This window comes from Oncorhynchus mykiss, chromosome 18 (genome assembly GCF_057628025.1).
Source record: "Oncorhynchus mykiss isolate SJ-2025 chromosome 18, ASM5762802v1, whole genome shotgun sequence".
In the NCBI taxonomy this organism is placed as follows: Eukaryota; Metazoa; Chordata; class Actinopteri; order Salmoniformes; family Salmonidae; genus Oncorhynchus; species Oncorhynchus mykiss.
Window position 1 is genome coordinate 36,363,778 of NC_143039.1, and position 19,083 is coordinate 36,382,860.

Consider the following 19,083-nt stretch of genomic DNA (forward strand, 5'->3'; position numbering starts at 1 on the left):
CGGTTTTACCCACTTCATATGTGTATACTGTATTATGGTCAAGGCTTATCCTATATAACTACTGTTGTATCCTTTTCTATTCCTATACTGTCCATGTCTTTGCACACCATCATATACATTTATATTCTGGACTCTGACATTGCCCATCTTGATATTTTTGAATTCCTTTCTTTTAATTTGGGGGATTTGTGTGCATCGTTAGGTATTACTTCACTGTTGGAGCTAGAAACACAAGCATTTGCTGCACCTACGATAATATCTGCAAAATATGTGTACACAACCAATAAAATTTGATCTGGTAAGGTTTGAGGAAAGGGAGACTGACCCTACCCACTTTGCACAAACTGGTTTAATAGCGTTGTTTCCATGTAATTTCAACCAGAAAATGTGATGACTTCGAATTAACGTGGAAATCTGATTGGATTTGCAAAAAGTCTTCAACGTAAAAGGTTTTTGGGAATTTGTCGTGTTTTCACTCAACTTTAAAACTAAATCCAATTTCATGGTTAACATTTCTGTCAATTTCACATTGAACTCAATCAAATGTAAATCAAAACTAGCCGTTGAACTGAAGCCTTTTCCCAGTGGGTATATATCCAGTTAGAGGAAACATCTGCTTGTCAGTCATGTCATTTTCTTCTGTATATTTACAGTAGTGAAAGCGGTACCCCTCTCTTGTGATGTGTGCGCAAGACCAGAGAGTCTTAGTTCTGCTCTACAACAAATCAACGGTGTCGAACAGGGTTCTCCAACATTTGAACCAGCCCTGCAGTTACTGACAAACTTCCTTTCAGCTAATTCCGTTCCAGAGAGACTACCTTTATTAGTTTAATATTTGAATAATGTGCATTACTGCAGGGCTGGGTAGAAAGTATGCACAACAATGCCTGGAGTTGTAGAAGCCTGGAGTAGATAGGGTCAGATATGCCATGATGCTCCTATACCCACATTATCGTCCCAACACAAACCGTTTTGCGTGGATATTTTCTATTCACATGGCTGGGTCCAGCCGCTAAAAGCGAGCTGAGCTGGCCCCATAACATATCTACTTCCAGCCCAAAGTGAATAGAGGCATAGTTAGCTTGCCATGCCCCACTCAAATCATGCTGGAAAGAAGCAGGCTGGCCATCGTCCCAGTCAGTACTCACTGGAAAGCGAGCCAAAAGAGCACAGTTCAGGTTGACATGAGTGTGAAAAAAGGTTATTGTTATAGAAAGACTACCATGACCCAATTCCACTTTGTGACAACTGCTGATGTAAAAAGGACTTTAGAATAAGTGTTTGACCCAGTTCCATGTCGGCCCCCCGCCCCCTACTTATCACTTAGATGTTAAGCGTCTTAAATGTGAGGAAACTGGAACGGAGGCCTACGTGGAGCAATCCCCATATTGCTTCTAGACCTATCCGCTGCGCTGACATGTGAACACTAAAGGGAAATTGCTCTCCCTCCCTTGCACTCGCTCTCAACCACTTTTCCAGTATTCAAAATCACCTCATCTGTTTTTGCCTTGTAAATAATGTCCTTCCTCGATTCCCTCTCTTCTCCATTCCCCTCTCTTCTCCATCCTGCTGCAAACAGTTGGGGGAGGGAGAGGGGGGGGGGTGTCCTGGGGAGCAGCCAAATCCCACTGCAGTCCTATAAATCAGACTGTTCGGAATGGAAAGGTTAGAAAGAGAGAAAGCAACAAAGCGAGAGACGAAAGAGGGCGGGATATAAATGGACAATGAGACTTTGTGCGTATGAGGTTCAAGTAAGGTGATGTGCGTAAGGTGTATAAACTATGAGCCCCAGTGGAGTAGTGTGAAGTTGCCCCTAGACCCTGATTTTAGTGTAGGAAGTACAAAGCTGACCCAACGTTTAAGGTTAGGATAGGGGGAGGGAAAGCAGATCCTTGATATGTACCTAGGGAAAACTTCACTCTGGAGCACAAACCAGTCGGGAGAGATTTAACAGTAATGGTTTCCTAGGTGCAGGGTTCAAAACATAAGTGAGAGAGAAAAGAAAGAAAGACAGGAGAAAGCGAGAGTGAGAGAGAAAGAGAAAAGAGGAGTAGTGGACATTATGAGAGGAGACCGGGCTTTCCCTGAGCCACCTGCTCCCTCGCTTGCCTCTGCCCACTCTCATCCATCGCCTCGCCAGCATCGCTATCTCATCTATCGGCTGGCCAGCCTGCCGGCAGTAATCTGGGTGGGGGATTACGCTGAGCTGCCTGGCCGAGATATCCCACAGTGGTCTCAATCCACACTGATACCACCCATGGTACCCTCCTGCTACTGTCACAACAAGATACTGTTCTCACTACTGCACCATCCAACTAGACATTGCATGTAAAGTACCCTATATAGGAGCATATTGGAGGTAACACAGACCTATGTACTGTTGTCGTAAGCACACAGTAAAAGGCTAATACAGTTGATTTAAGTTTAAAAAGAAATTAAATCAGGGAAATATGAGAATAACAGTCCCGGCTCAAAACATCAAGAGTTTTCCCCCACACAGCCAACAAACAATTTATACCTGCGCAATTAATGGTCAACCGCACCACGCCAAATGAGAATTGGATAGAAAGGCATTCGACATGCGGCCAAGACTACTCAGCACTCCCCAATGTAAATCTACCTTAATCCAAAACTTGGTACAACTGGTACTAGCCTTACTAGCACAGCACTGGTGGAGAATGCTCCAATCAATCAAGCCTTTGGCCCCTGGTGCACTGCATTGGCTAATGATCCCAGTTGCTCACAGATCCACCAGCAAAAAGTTGATGCCATGGAAACTAGAACACATCATTAAAATAGAGCCGGCCACCGCCTGAAAACACAGGGAAGATTTGCCTCATCCTAAAACGTAGGCCATGAAAACAGACCATGTCCTTTTCCGAAAATAAAGTCAGTCAATCCTAAACCCACGTACAATCTTTGGAATGCGCCTAGCCAGCTGGTGCTAGTAGGAACATACTGTCAACATGCTTACATATCCACCATAACACAGAGAGAAGAAGCCACGTTGAAAGTTTTTCTAGGACAGTTTGTAAAGGAAGCAGACCTGGGTATATTGCATTAACAGAAATTACAGTAACCAAACATTGTAGATTTGAAATGATGGGAATTCATTTTAAATGTACTAATGGTGAGCCATCCAGTGGTCTCCACAATGGATTAGTCCACTGAGAAAAGGTGTCAATAAACACGTACAGTAAAAACAGTTTTTTTTGTGTGTGTTTTTTTAACTGCTCGACTAAAAACATTACCAGTCGACAAAATGGGGTCAGCCCTACTCAGGACAAATAAAGTTATTTTCATTCAATTGGATCATGGCCGCATTTCAGTCGCGTGACCTCGTTTGGTGACCTATATTGAAACCAGACAAACATAGCAGGTCTCTATCACACTATCTTTAAGCACACATGATCTTTGCTCTAAGAGTCACACAGGCATTGAGTCAGTATTGACTCATTTGGTTAAACAGAAAACTTGCCTGGTACCTATTGTCCAGTAAGAATGTGTCTCTGTGTGTGTGTGTGTGTGTGTGTCTGTCTTTATGCTATTATTGGTGGGACACTGACTGTCCCTCTAGCTCTACCAATGGGTATAGGGTGCTTCCCATTGGTTTGCATGGGGATCTTGTGGGTTTTGACCAGGGGTTAATTCTTCTTCTGGCTGGGTCCACCCTCTCCTTTGTCATTCTATTCACATTAGCATGAAGACGCACATGCACACCCGCACTCATATGCATAATGTGCATGCACGTGCAGTGTTGTACATACATGCGCACACACACACACACCGAAGACCAAGTGTATAATATTGATTTGATTTAATCCTCGCGGGACCTGTTCTGTGAACCAGTCCCAAAGTCCCGGGGCGGCATTAATTGTGGCTCTGTTGCGGTGAGCTGTTATCGGAGTGTCCCAGGCCACTGGGATCAGCTTTCAGACCGAGGGAGGCCCCCTGGCGGTGCGAGTGTCGCCTGAGATCAGCTATTACGTCTGGAGAGTGTCCTCTGCCTGTCCCTGCCCACCAGAGACACAGGGTGCATCTAAAATGGCACCCTATTCCCCATGTAGTGCACTACTAGTACAACACTGTCTAGCTCCCTGGCTGTATTCGAAATGTGCTCTGGTCAAAAGGTTGTGATCTCTAAAGGGAATAAGATGCCATTGTAGATGCAGCCAGGCCGTATAGAGACAGACCATAAACAGATCAATAAGAATGACAGACAGATACTGAGTAGACAGACACACATCAATAATGACTGGGGAGGAAAGAGAAATAGCCAGAGGCCTTGTATAAAAACAGACTGACTTGTCTTTTTTATTTATTTTTATAAGTAAAAATACTTTGAACTTAAGTAGTTATCTTTACTATTTCTATTTTTAACTACTTTTACTCCACTACATTCCTAAAGAAAAAAATTCACTTTTTACTCCCATATATTTTCCCTGACATCCAAAATAACTTTTTACATTTTGAATGCTCAGGTAGGACAACAATATGGTCCAATTCACACACCTATCATCTCTACTGCCTCTGATCTGTTGGACGCTAAACACAAATATTGCGTATGTAAATTGTGTCTGAATGTGCCCTGGAAGACAGCCAGTGTGCCCCTGGCTGTCCTTAAATCAAAAGGAAAAAAATGTAAATTGTGCCATCTGGTTTGTATTATATAAGGAATTTGATGAATAGCATTTACTTTTTACTTTAATCTGACAATTGGAGTACTTTTTCCACCACTATACTTAAGTACATCAAAAACCAGATACTTTTACTCAAGTAGTATTTTACTGGTTGACTCACTTTTAGTCGAGTCATTTTCTATGAAGTTATCTTTACTTTTACTCAAGTATGACAATTTAGGACTTTTTCCACCACTGCCCCGGAGGACAGAGCCTTATTCCGTTTGGAATACCGGTTGGACGCCATGGGAAACTAGTTAGGAAGGAAATCAGTCACGACTTTATTAGATAAGATAATGAGATAAGGCTAGAGAGGTGACCGAATGACAGCCGGCACATTGACACAGAGAAACGTGAACAGGCAAGCACACGTACACACACATTCACTAATCACTTACCAAGCAGAGCCTGCTGTGACTTAAACCCCTGGCCTGAGCTCATCTTTGAACTCTATCAGTGTGTGTGTGTGTGTGTGTGTTCGTGAGTGAGAGCGACTCCATGCAGGAGTGTATAATGAATGGTACATGTGCTTGGTCTTTGGAGTGTGTTCGTGTGTGTTTGTGTAATACTATCTGCTAGTCTCTGGGACCGGATCCTCGGGTGGGTTGGGTGTGGGAGTGTGTTACAGTGATTAGAGGGCAGACAGCCCCTCGTTTCCCTCACGCCCTGCCTGCCAACATTCCAATTACACCCTGCACCCGGGAACGGAAGACTGGTTGCCGTGGCCATCGCCATGACGATGACGTCTATTCCCATCTGGTCGAGATGTGCTACTGTGTCCCTATGACGACAGTCGACAATCTCATCGGGAAGCAATAAGACTGGCTGTAACGTAACAAAATCTGGAAAAAGTCAGGAGTCTGAATACTTTCTTACTTTTACTGTATTTTTTATTTAACTAGGAAAGTCAGTTAAGAACATTAAGAACAAAAAAAAAAAAAAAAACATCAAGCGCTATGATGGAACTGGCTCTCATGTGGGCAGCCACAGGAAAGACCCAGAATTACCTTCACTGCAGAGGATAAGTTCATTAGAGTTACCAGCCTCAGAAATTGCAGCACAAATAAATGCTTCACAGAGTTCAAGTAACAGACATCTCAACATCAACTGTTCAGAGGAGACTGATTGACATCAGGCCTTTGTGGTCAAATTGCTGCAAAGAAACCACTACTAAAGGACAGCAATAATAAGAGACTTGCTTGGGCCAAGAAGCACAAGCAATGGACATTAGACCAGTGGAAACATGTCCTTTGGTCTGATGAGTCTAAATTTGAGATTTCTGGTTCCAACTGCCATTTCCAAGAAGGAGAGTGATGGAGTGCTGCATCAGATGTCCCGGCCTCCACAATCACCCGACCTCAACCCAATTGAAATGGTTTGGGATGAGTTGGACCGCAGAGTGAAGAAAAAGCAGCCAACAAGTGGGCATATGTGGGAACTCCACATATGAATGACTGTTGGAAAAGCATTCCAGGTGAAGCTGGTTGAGAGAATGCCAAGAGTGTGCAAAGCTACATGATTCCATGTGTTTTTTCATATAAAAATGTAAGAAAAACCCATGAATGAGTAGATGTGTCCAGACTTTTGACTGGTATTGCATAAATGCGTGTGTATTTATACACAGTGCATTCAGAAAGTAATCAGACACCTTGACCCTTTCCACACTTTGCTATTTAATCAATTTTAGAACAAGGCTGTAACAATCTACACAGAATACCCCATAATCACAAAGCGAAAACAGGTTATTAGACATTTTTTGCAAATACAAAACAGAAATATCTTATGTAAATACGTATTCAGACCCTTTGTTATGAGACTCAAAATTGAGTTCAGGTGCATCCTGTCTCCATTTTTTCAGAATCTACAGGGAAAGCTAAGCAGTTCAAGACCCTTGGGTGCTGCCATAGATTTAGAGTAAAAGTGCCCATCCAAGAAGGCTCAAGAATGCCACAGACAAAATTACAACAAATCACATTATATCTAACATAGCTTTGTTTGGACTGATCATGTCAACATTAAAAAGTTTCAAAATCTTAGCTAGCAAGCAGTCATGAATCACATCGACAATCTACTGTCAAATTATTTTCAATCCCTGTCAAATGAAGAGAAATTATAGATAAAAACATATCGGTGCTTATCAGCCAATGGTCATAAACATTACACAAAAACTTGGATCTAGCAAATTCAACAATGAATGGTTTGGAAAGAATCAGTAGCTAACTGCAAGCGTTGCAAAGCAAACCCTATTTTGCTTCCCTGCCTGCTATTCGGTAGAGAGGGTGTGTAGTCCAAGTGAGTTTAAGGATTTAAATCTGTCTTCGGAAAGTATTCAGACCCCTTGACTTTTTCCACATTTTGTTACGCTACAGCTTTATTCTAAAATGAATTAAATTGTCCCCCCCCCCAATCAATCAACACACACTACCCCATAATGCAAATTTATAAAATATCACATTTACATAAGTATTCAGACCCTTTACTCAGTACTTTGTTGAAGCACCTTTGGCAGCGATTACACCATGGAGTCTTCTTGGGTATGACGCTACAAGCTTGACATACCTGTATTTGGGGAGTTTCTCCCATTCTTCTCTGCAGATCCTCTCAAGCTCTGTCAGGTTGGATGGGGAGAATTGCTGAACAGCTATTTTCAGGTCTCTCCAGAGATGTTAGATCAAGTTCATGTCCGGGCTTTGGCTAGGCCACTCAAGGACATTCAGAGACTTGTCCCAAAGCCACTGCTACATTGTTTTGGCTGTGTACTTAGGGTCGTTGTCCTGTTGGAAGGTGAACCTTCGCCCTAGTCTGAGGTCCTGAGCAGGTTTTCATCAAGGTTCTCTGTACTTCACTCTGTTAATTTTTCCCCTCGACCCTGACTAGTCTCCCAGTCCCTGCCGCTGAAAAACATCCACACAGTATGATGCTGCTTCACTGTAGCGACGGTGCCAGGTTTCCTCCAAATGTGACGCTTGGGATTCAGGCTAAAGAGTTCAATGTTGGTTTCATCAGACCAGAGAATCTTGTTTCCCCATGGTCTGAGTGTATTTAGGTGCCTTTTAGCAAACTGCAAGTGGGCTGTCATGTGCATCTTATTGAGGAGTGGCTTCTGTCTGGCCATAAAGGCCTGATTAGTGGAGTGCTGCAGAGATGGTTGTCCTTCTGGAAGGTTCTCCCATCTCCACAGAGGAATATTTACTCTTTATATTTAGGTGCAAGGGCTCCACAATACTTTTGAGCTAATATTCTACAAGAGGAACAGGAGCTCAAGCATTAGAAATGTTGATGTGTCGGTACTCAGCTCCAATGAGCTCCTGCCCAAGTCAAGCACGGCTTCTTAACCCTTGCCAAATAGCCTACATCTGTGTCTGTCCTGAGCTCACTGGTGTGGGAAACTGAAGGACCAGAATATTGTATACAATGTTGCAAGTCAAGCTTCTGCCAGACCAAGTTAATAGTTGATACAATGTTACAAGTTTCGTTCCAGACAGGCCATGTGTCGCCAATGTGATTTATAGGATATTTATTTTGGTCAGAATACATTTTCTACCTGCAGGCTGCAATGTTTTCATTTGTTGGCTTTATGTAAGCTATTTTCATAGTTGGCAATAGAAGTTACTATAAAAAATAAATAAAAGTGTTTTGCGTTCTTCATTTCACCAGTCACATTATTATGAATCTTACTGTGGTCCCCAGTCACGTGTCACCTGGTGTTTGTTTACAAGCACACAATGACAAGATTCTGCCTTTTGAATCACTCACTTTTTGCGCAGCATATGCCAGGTGATCTAATTACAGTATGCAATTCATAACTAAATATCTTATAACAATGTCAACTGTCTAAAAATGTGCTAAATGCTTTGCAGTTATGCATTTGCTTGGCTGATTTAGTAGCTAGTTAGCTATCTAGGTACTGTAAGTGGTTAGCTTCTTCCAAAATCAAGAATTCACTTTTTTAATTTAACTAGGCAAGTCAGTTAAGAACAAATTCTTATTTACAATGAGGGCCTACCCTGGCCAAACCATACCCTAACCCGGATGACGCTAGGCCAAATGGGACTCCCCATCATAGCCGGTTGTTTTACAGCCCAGGATCAAACCAGGGTCTGTAGTGACGCCTCTAGCACTGAGATGCAGTGCCTTAGACCACTGCCCCACTCGGGAGGCTTGGTAACAGCAGAGAAACCAATTTTGGATCAAGAGACCTTGCTGGCTAATAGTTGTTTTATGCGTGCAGCAAACTGTGAGTAGCATTTTTGAGTCACTTGCTTAGTTTAGGTCAGAAACTGTACAAAATGTTTGCAATGCGATCTCTATGGGATTTGACATGTACTTGTTAGTATTGCTAACCTTCAGATTAAAGAGTATCCGAGGGGTTTGTTGTGTTCAGTGTCGGAATGAAGGTATAACATTCTGGATACCGCCCAAGCCTAGGGCAAGTGCTCTACCAACTGAGCCACAATGGAACAAGTCTACTATGTGAAGTCTCAATGTATGAGACTATGATATATGTTAACATGTTTCCAAGAACTAGCTCCCCATACTGAGAATTAAGGTAATGCATGGGGTCAGCAGCATACCCACATATCTTAGTGGGGCACTGAACAAACACACACAAATTAATCAAGTAAAATTAAAATGCACACCCACACACACGGGAGAGATACACACACAAAACAAATCAAGTGCGAGACAAATACGCCCGCACACACAAATGTAAATGTACACACACACCCATGTTCCATTACTGTCATGCACACAGTAGGCTATATGTCTCCTCATGCGTCAAACAAATACAGGAAACCCATCCCAGATAATGGTTGGGACAAGGAAACAGGAAGTGGGAATAGCAGGGCACAGCCAAGAATATCCCACTCCTTCTTGACGCCACACACACACAATGCTACTCACAGTTCAGCTAAGTAATTTAGTTCATGAAACAAAGAGGACCTTTTCGAGATATTAGATATTTTAAAACAGCAGACTATAATCAACAAAGCAATTTTCGAAGCCGCATTAAATCGAAGCTCAAATCAACATTTAGACCGGCACTGATTCGATTCTGCAAATGTCAGGTCATAGTTGACTGAAACTGTTGTAAAGTGATACGCATATAATAACTCCCTTCACAGTACATGTAGCAATAAATATACATAAGGCCAATGTACAGAGGGACACTGTCCAGGGTTGAGCGAGGGAAGCGTTGGCCTGTCTTGGAGAAAAAGGCAGTAAAAAGAGAAATCAGGTGGGAATGAAAGGGAGGAATGGGAGCAAGAGCAGATATTGAACAAGGAAAGACTTAGGTCTGCTCGTTCTGAAGAAAAAAGCAGTGAAAAAAAAGGAAGGAATGAAAGGAAGAAAGCAATGAGAGAGCAGACAGGAGTATCTCTGGGACGCGGCGCTCTAACTATAGCATGGGTGCCAGGTGACCCGGGGAGGGCACTGCCGCCACCAAAACACAGGAGAAGGAGTGAAGAGGGGGATAAGGAGGGAGGAGAGGAGGTGGGCAGGGAGGGTAGCTCAATCATTTCAAAAACAGACCCAACAACATGGGAGAAGGAGGGATAATTGATGAGGGAAGGAATAGCCCCCTACTCCCTATCCACTCCTGTCGATCTGAGAGGATTGGATGGTTAGAACGATGGAATCAATGTGGGGATATTTACACCCAGGCTGAATTAAGGTAAAAGTAAGCTATTACCAATACCTACCAAATTCTTTCAGAAACAGTCAGATCTACAGGAGTGTCTAGGTGTGTAGCCTGTACACGGTAGGGGCTAGGGGTCGATTTGAAATTCAGAAAATACATGTTTTAGAGTATTTATTTGATTACTTTGGGAGACATTTGGTCAAGTAGGACAAATCAATCAAGTATAAAGGAGGCTGACTGAAGAAGAAGTGGCCATTTTGTAGTCAGAGGGACAAGTGTGCAGCATAATTCCTAAGACACATGCTGCTGTGTGTGATTGTGTATTGGAGTTGTTGTGTAGAGCGAGCGTGCATGTGTGTATTTAACTGTCTGCGTGTATATCAGGAGCATTTTGCCATCGGATGTATTATTAATTAATATATCCACATGTGCTCAATCAACGGGTCACACAGATTCACTGTCCCATTCATCGATGTACATCATTATTGACCTTTCTGCCCTACCTATTTTTTCTCTCCATCTCGCTCTTACTCTCTGCGGCTATAAGTTAACGGTGGACTATGTCCACGTCCCAAATGGCACTGTACTCTTTATGTAGCGCGCTACTTTTGGCCAGAGCCCTATTGGTAAGGCGACATAAGGAATAGGGTGCCATTTGGGACTCAATCTATAAGCCACAGTGAGTCAGCCCCCTGAAAACAGATATCACCACGAACAACCATCACAGCTTGATTAGTTTCCACCAGGCTCTTTGACTGCGCTTGGTCGCTCAATCAGATTATCAAGTTCCAGGTTTGTATGTGCGGACGTGAAGGTCACACACACAACGCGGGCCACTTCCGTCACGCGGCGGCCATGACGGTGACACTGACAGTTAAGACGTGATCCACTGGCCTGTACAGGGCAGCGGTGGGGTTGCCATAGCAGCAAGGCTATAGGGCGCGTTCCAGGTCATCCAGGTCGTCATTATTGCAGATGATCAGAACTCACAAAGCCTGGAGAAGTGTTTAACGATTCAGGAGCTACTTTATTATGATGAGATGTGCAGCGTGACTGCAAAAAGACAACCTGGAACACACCCATTCTCTCCTGGTTGGAGGTGGGGTCCCTGATAACTAATCCAGGTTTCATTGGGGAGCATTGGAATGGAACAGCACCTGCACAGAGCCACTGATCTGTATAGATGAGGGATTGTGAAGAGTGGGGCTTGAGTCGCTTCTCATTCGAGCCCATCCTGATGTTGTGAGAGCCTCTAAATGTGGTCTGTGAAGCTCTTCAGGGCTGTGTACATTAGGGCACACCGTCGCAAAATGTTTTGCAACGTTAAAACAACATCTCTTATTGCACAAGTACAGGTAGTCACTCCCTGTTTCACTCCATTTCATGCCAACTGAACACGGCCCAGGGATAGCCAGAAAGAGATAACCAGCCACGGATGCTATCTGAAAGGCCAGGTTACAGAGCACAAAGCCGGTCTTACACCACCATGCCAGGTGTTTTCACTGAGATCAGCTCCCTTGAAAACCTTCCATGCCATTAAAGGGATAGGTGACATGACCGTTTCAGACGAACACATTACTTAAAGGTGAGGATGTCCAGTGTGGCTACATGGGAGATAGAGGGTCCAAAATACAACAAATCCTGAAAGGGGAGGAACATCCCAACGTGGGGAGAACACAACAGCCCCATAACATAACAAACGTAACATGACAACGCCATAAAGAGCCAGGAATTTCTGTCTGGCAGGCAGAAAGAGGCACCGCCTCCAAAACATAAAAAGGGGCTTAAGATGGAGGATGGTTGGCATGGCATGAGAAACATCCCAAAACAGAGACAATGATTGGCACCCAACAACTAACCATTACTAGGGTAGGAATTGTAGAGACTGCAACATAGAGCTAATTGTCCCTTTAAAGCGCTATTGGAAACTGGCGATTTAAATGGATGGTTGGACGAAGCTGCAACATGAGCAGTGGATGCCAAAGGGAGACAATGGTTATAATGTACGCTAATGGGCGTGAGGCTGTGCTGCTTTGGGCTTGAATGACTGCAGTGCATTGACAGACTGCCTGGGTTGCTCTTCGACCAATTTTTTCAAGGATGGAAAACTGGAATTCAGCTCCCACACCGTACACTCCAGTCTGTATAGAGGTCGGATTAACAAGAGAGCCCTGCCCTCTGGGTCCTTAGACTGTTCAATGTGTGGCTTATACATGTGTATACCAAGCAATAAAGCATTATAACCTAAGTCAGCTTTCTTTCCCCCCCCAAAAAATCATGAAATTAATTGTAAACTATTGACAACCCACAATAAGGGAAAAACAAACTAACTGTTTACTTCTGTATTGGGAGGTTTGAACATCAACTTCATAGCCTATTTGGCATTTAATTGATTTAAAGTATCTTAATATGTTTAAATATCACCAACACCCTTTGGCTATAGTGAACTAAGATTAAGAATAATTGATACTTAAAGTCAGAAACACTATGGGTAATACATACAACTAGCTATGTAAACTGTCTGGAGGTGAAAAGGCCTAGTAAAACCTGAGTGACATTGACATCTTGAACTTGAGGTGTGTGAAGAGTAATGCTTATTGTGTGGCTAGCCTAGTTAGCCCACAAACCCGCATCGACCTGTTACAAGGATCACCCACATCAAGTATATCCGCTACTGCCTAAAATAATCTGTTAAAATTCAAACCGCAGTTCCCACACTGAGACACACCAAATGTAGCAAGTCAGCCGCAATTGCAGTGTAACGTTTGTGTAACACTGTAAGACTGTCTTAGGAGAACAATTGTGGTCGCTCTCTTTACAAGGCCAAATTCACACCGACATGGCATGTCGCCTGAGAGAGACGGATGATCAGTGATTATGTGCAAAATCTCTGCCTGTGTTCATGGAATGCTGCAGTGCACCGCCGCCATCTTACTTCTGTCTCACAACATTATCTTTATTCTCGAATTTACATGAAACAGGTTGACATAGGGAAAACAGGCGATTTTACCCTTATCCAAGGACGCAATGTGCAGAATGAATGAGTCATAGGTCTACTCTTTGGCTCTTTTTTTGGGAGTAACGTATGTCTTTAGGCTACAGAAAGCGTAATCTAAGGGAAGGAATAACCCACTATAACGTTAGATGTTTATTTTCACGCCCACCACCTCAAAAATATATTCGAACCAAATACTACACAAGTGTCTACAACATGGTGTTCACATTACCCATAAGCTCCGGATACAATAACCAATATTGCCACTACAGAAACCTGTTTGGACTAGGATGTGTTGAAGTGCAATTATGCACAGAAACAAATCACGTTCGTTTACATTAGGCTAAACAGGAATCTCAGCCGTAGCCTACAGATTGGAAAGCTTCATCAGGTCTTACTTTCTGTGTAAAATAAATGTAATGATTTCTCATCTTGAATTATTAAAAGTAAAACTTATCCAAAGGCTATAAAACTAGATGTCAATTCAAGCAATGACAGGGTCGTTTATAACAGCACTGAGCAAAAAGAACAAGGGACCTGAACACGGGCTATTCTTCTATCATTTCGAGTCAGACTAAATGAGATAAAAAGCTGTCCAACATGTATTCATGCGTGGAATATGTTCACAGCCTTGCTGAATGTCTGATTTCATTTTGTTCTATTCATGCGTAATTAGCCCCCATGGGTTGGAATCACCCGGCTGCTCCCTCCATCAATAGCAGCGGAAGAGGAGAAGAATAAGCATGGAGCTCAGCCTTGTCCTGTCTTTCTTCCCCCGGTTTCTTACCTCAACTGCTAGCGCCGTGGTCGCAATAACCAGCAGCAACAAAGCCATACGGTCCCCCATGGCGTATTATTGTCACAACGCGTCCTATGTATGGTTTATTCTATGTACCGTCGGTATTTATTCAGAGCTCGTCTCCGTTGCTGTGCGGCTGACTGTGTTGGTTTAATGGAGAACGATACTGAGGCTGCACAGCTGCTGGAGTGCCAGGTCACCTGACCGGGGGGGGGGGGGCTTAATTCTAAACAGTACCAGTCAAAAGTTTGGACACCTACTCACTCAAGGGTTTTTCTTTATTTGTACTATTTTCCACATTAAGGAATAATAGTGAAGTCAACAAAACTAAATTACACATATGGAATCATGTAGTAATCAGTGTTAAACAAATCTAAATATATTTGAGATTTGAGATTCTTCAAAGTAGCCACCCTTTGCCTTGATGACAGCTTTGCACACTCTTGGCAATCTCTCAACCAGCTTCACCTGGACTGCTTTTCCAACAGTCTTGAAGGAGTTCCAAGTGCTGAGCACTTGTTGGCTGCTTTTCCTTCACTCAGTGGTCCAACTCATCCCAAACCATCTCAATCGGGTTGGGGTTGGGTGATTGTGGAGGACAGGGCATCTGATGCAGCACTCCATCACTCTCCTTCTTGGTCAAATAGCCCTTACACAGCCTGGAGGTGTGTTGGGTCATTGTCCTGTTGATAAACAAATTAATGTTCCACTAAGCGCAAACCAGGTGGGATGGCGTACCGCTGCAGAAAACTGTGGTAGCAATGCTGGTTCAGTGTGCCTTGAACACTAAATAAATCACAGACGGTGTCACCAGCAAAGCACCCCCACACCATCACACCTCCTCCTCCATGCTTCATGCCTCACATTGGGGAACCACACATAAGGAGATCATCCCATTAACCCAAACATCCCATTGGCCCAAACCTGTCTCTTCTTCTTACTTCTTCCACCACATTCTGAAATTGCATTTTTGCCCCCACCCCCCAGTTTTATAATCGGTAGGGTAGGTTGTTTGGATAAACTGGATAAACACTCCACTTCAACTGGATATCCCCCCACTTCTAAAACCAACGTTACACCCCTGATCATTATATTAATTCACAGTAATCTGTTAAATGCTTTTTCAGTCCTTCATCTTGCTTTAACAGTGTGGAAAGGTACAGAAAAAACGTGTGCGGGAGTTTTCCTGTGTGTGGGAGTGGTGTATCCAGGGAGATAACTAATTTTCTAAAATGTAATTAATTGTCTTTATGCTGCCATCTATTGGAATAATTTATTAATTGCAGTAATACAGAATGTGTATATCCTTACTAATGTCGTAATTACTAAAAATGACAAAATATAAAATGCTGTAGTTCATTTTATCAGTTAAAAACATTAAATAACCATTTATAGCATAACAATAAACAATGAAACTGACAAACCAAAAACACCATACATTTAGTTAATTATATTAAAAAGACTGCTCTTAGAACTTTCTGACTGCCATTGTTTTGGGGAAATAAGAAATAAGAATAATAAGAAATAAGAATAATTTCACCAAGTATCTCACAATGTGTATATTTAGATTTTTTTAAGTCAGACACCATTTTAATCAGGAAAATCACCTCCTTCTAATGACATACAGCGTACAGCGTCGCGCAGCATGCAGCGTACTCTGCTGTCATCGATCGCTAGATTAGAAATAGTCAGAAATTGCCTTTTTTTTCTCTACCTCTTTGTTATGCGGACATAAGCACACTTGGCACCATAAAGGTGAGGATGTTTACTTTCTACACAAGTTATTATTTTTCAGTTTAATCCTAAAAACAGATTGTAGTTGTAAAATAAAAAGGTAGACATTTTTTGGTGCCATTTAGGGAAAATGAAATTCTAAGGATCACTCCAGTCAGTAGAGGATCAGCGATGGTTCGTTTAAATTAATTTGCTATGGCCTCGCGCTGGTGTTGCAGCTCAACCAGTTCTTTGGCCATTTTTAAACCTTGGGTGAGTTTTAACTCGTTCTATTGTCCAGCCTACTAGGACACAAATACATATTGGATGCAGCTATCGTGTTAATAGCTAACTCGTGTCTGACTTTCTACAACACTGTACTAACTAACTGGCAGCAACAAACTGAAACAAACCCATGGCCATGTCACAGTTGGTTGCATAGTGTAACGATGTCACCGGCCTAAATCTAAACCAATCTAGAGCCAGTCAGTCTTAATCTGTAAAGCATAGAATTAGCTTCCAAATTAGATTGTTATTTCTCTAGCTATATTTATTATTGAGGGATGATGACAATCGTTGACCCTGTTTTTCTGTTAGACAAAGTACATAGTTGGGTGCCAGACTTAAACAAAATAAACAATTTAACTTTATTCAACTCGGCAAGGCAATTTACAATGACGGCCTACCCCGGCCAAACCCTAACCCGGATGACGCTGGGCAAATGTCCGCCGCCCTATGGGACTCCCAATCACGGTCAGTTGTGATACAGCCTGGAATCGAACCAGGGTCTGTAGTGATGCCTCTGGCACTGAGATGCAGTGCCTTAGATCGCTGTGCCACTTGAGAGCAAAATTGATTGAGCCGACATATGCAGCGTTAATCATAAACACAGTTTCCGCTAAAGCGGGAACATTGCCTTTAAATTTCAATCACACTTAGCTGAACTTCTTCAAAGTGGATTTAATTAAGCTCAAAGCTTCCTCTGGAATCTCACCATACATCTGCCTGTAGAACTCAACATGCAGGAGATTTGTTTGTTGTGACTGAGTGGGGGGGAAAGGCTGCAGGCAAGGTTCTGACTGATGGGTGTGTCAAACCACATCCCCAAGTCAACTCACGTTTGGTTTCTATCATGGCTGCCAGCATTTCTTGAGGAGCAAGCCAAAAAAAGAGGCCAAATCAGCAGTTGCAGTTCCCATTTAAGGCTGACATGTTTGAGAGCACATGGAAAATGGACTTAGTGCTTTATGACTAAGTTTTTGAGAAAATTTGGCCACCTACCTTCTGGCTGCTTCACCACTTTGTTTCTTTGGTTTAGTTTGTATGTTTTTCTAATGATTTTAAGTAGCATGGTTATTAAGTTAAAAGTAAAGAGGAAATGGTATATGGAAATTAAGCGTTCTAACTGAATTGTGAAAATGTTATTTGAACGTTAACTTGATTACTGAAACAGTGACTTGATAACCAAGACATATGAAAATAAATGTTGAGAACTGTCCTGTTAGTTGTTTGCCTCTGCTTCACTCTGCTTGCTCAACCCAGTCCCTATAAAACCTGTCACTTTTCTACCTTCTGACACTTGGCTTAACAAGTGCAGGGTCTGGGCCATTGAATGGGCAGTTGTGGAGCAGGGGCCAGTTTTGTTTTCCTTTTACGGTCTTGTGTTTCTGTGTCCTCTCAGGTTCTACAGTCTCTCCCATTGGTGGTCTGGGCGCAGCTGGGGCAGAAGAGGAAGCCACCCCTGCTGGTCTATGAGACTTTGTGCGACCTAACTGGCCTGGCGTGTTAAGGTGCCGTATAAGTGAAGACTGAGCAGCTCTGTGGACATGGCTGAAGGATGTGTGTGGTCTGATGAAGCTGAGGGGGAAGTTCCAGCTAAGAGGACAGGATAACACTGCCATGGGGGCCCGCAGAGAGCTGGATGGAATGGTCCACTCAAAGTGGGTGAGCGATGGGGCTGAAGCGACCAAGATGGGGCCACCTGATGTCCCAGGTCTACAAGGAGAGAGGAAACAGTGGATGGAGACGACAACAAGAATGGCCCTGGCTGCCCTAGGACACCATGTGGGAGAGCTGCTAGCTAGAAGGAATTGGAGACCTTTATGTTCAAGGGGACTTTGTTTGTTTTGAGTAAATATGGGGGGTTTATTTAAAAAAGTGCTTTTGCTAACCGGTGTGTGAAACATAATATTGCATGTGTGTCATTTTGGGAGTTTGCCCAAAGGAGAACTCCAATTGCATACTCATGTCCTTTCTCAAAGAGAAAAAGGGTATAATGAAATGAAGCATTCTAAGTGAATTGTGAAAACGAGTTGAGAATGTGTTGAAACTTGATTACAGAAACAAAACCATGTCTTCTGAAAATAAATCTTGAAATCTGTCCTGTTTGTTGTCTGCCTCTGCTTCACTCTCCCTGCTCAACCCAGACCAACCCTGGAACCTATTACATTTCCAGGCCTATGAAAGGCAGATGGTAACCAAATGGTAGCATAGCCTACATTTGGTGACTAGCTGTGTACATTGCCTTGTTATCCAATTTAATCGATTGTTCATTATCTCCTCTGAGAGAAATCTGAGAAAAGTTAGGGGTTGGCTACCTACCATGAAACAAGGACATATGTCTTTAAAAAAGTTATCTTTAGGGTTTATACAACTTCGTACAAGTGGGCTATAGATACCAGTTTATACGTAATGAATCATTATTTCTTATTACGGATTTACAAATTATCTGTAAACTAACTATTTACACAGGTATTCCCATTTTCAGTACATAAATGCGTATGAGTTAGGGACGGATCAAAATTTACAGAATGGTTACCTGGAGGAAACTTGGGAGAGGGTCATGCTTTTTAAATGGCAGTCAAGGGGAGGGTTTAGTATGTTTTAAATCTAGTCCAGGGGAGGGTCATGTAATTTGTAATTGATTAGATTTAAATATTTCTCAGTGTTTTAGAATGAGTTGCTTATTCGGCTATATATCGATGTGTGTCTTATCTCTGATTCTCCATTGGGCGTGCAATATCAGTTGCACCTATAGGCTATTTAGTGTGGTCTCAATCCATTTATCCATAGCGTATAGTCTATAGGCTAGGATGTGCATGCTCGGAGAAGCACAGAGCAAAGGAGAGCGTGAAGATGAGAATGAGAACCGGAGGTCCACTTTGATAGTTTGCTACTACCATAATGGTGGTGTAAACAAACCTTGGCTGCATTACACACTGCTTTACCACTACGGTGGCAGTTCAAGAGTCAA

The 19,083-nt window shown here is 42.7% G+C and overlaps 1 protein-coding gene and 1 long non-coding RNA gene across 9 annotated transcripts in view; one reads left to right on the forward strand and one right to left on the reverse strand.

Annotated features, from left to right (window-relative positions):
- Nucleotides 1-14,326, reverse strand: part of LOC110495970 (amyloid-beta A4 protein) — a 40,160-nt gene extending 25,834 nt beyond the window's left edge. For 6 of the 8 annotated variants that reach the window (XM_090208330.1, XM_090208329.1, XM_090208328.1 and 3 more), the window contains exon 1: nucleotides 14,106-14,319. In XM_090208330.1, coding sequence (XP_090064456.1) covers nucleotides 14,106-14,165 — 60 coding nt within the window. In that variant the 5' untranslated portion in view covers nucleotides 14,166-14,319. Of the gene's footprint in view, nucleotides 1-14,105 lie in introns of all 8 variants that reach the window. The other 2 variants (XM_036952473.2, XM_036952477.2) reach the window with 2 other exon arrangements.
- A 1,383-nt stretch (nucleotides 14,327-15,709) lies between these two features.
- Nucleotides 15,710-18,210, forward strand: LOC110495972 (uncharacterized). Its single transcript, XR_002469497.3, has 2 exons — nucleotides 15,710-15,872; nucleotides 17,512-18,210. It is a non-coding gene; the product is annotated as an uncharacterized LOC110495972 (long non-coding RNA).
- The last annotated feature ends 873 nt before the right edge of the window (nucleotides 18,211-19,083 follow it).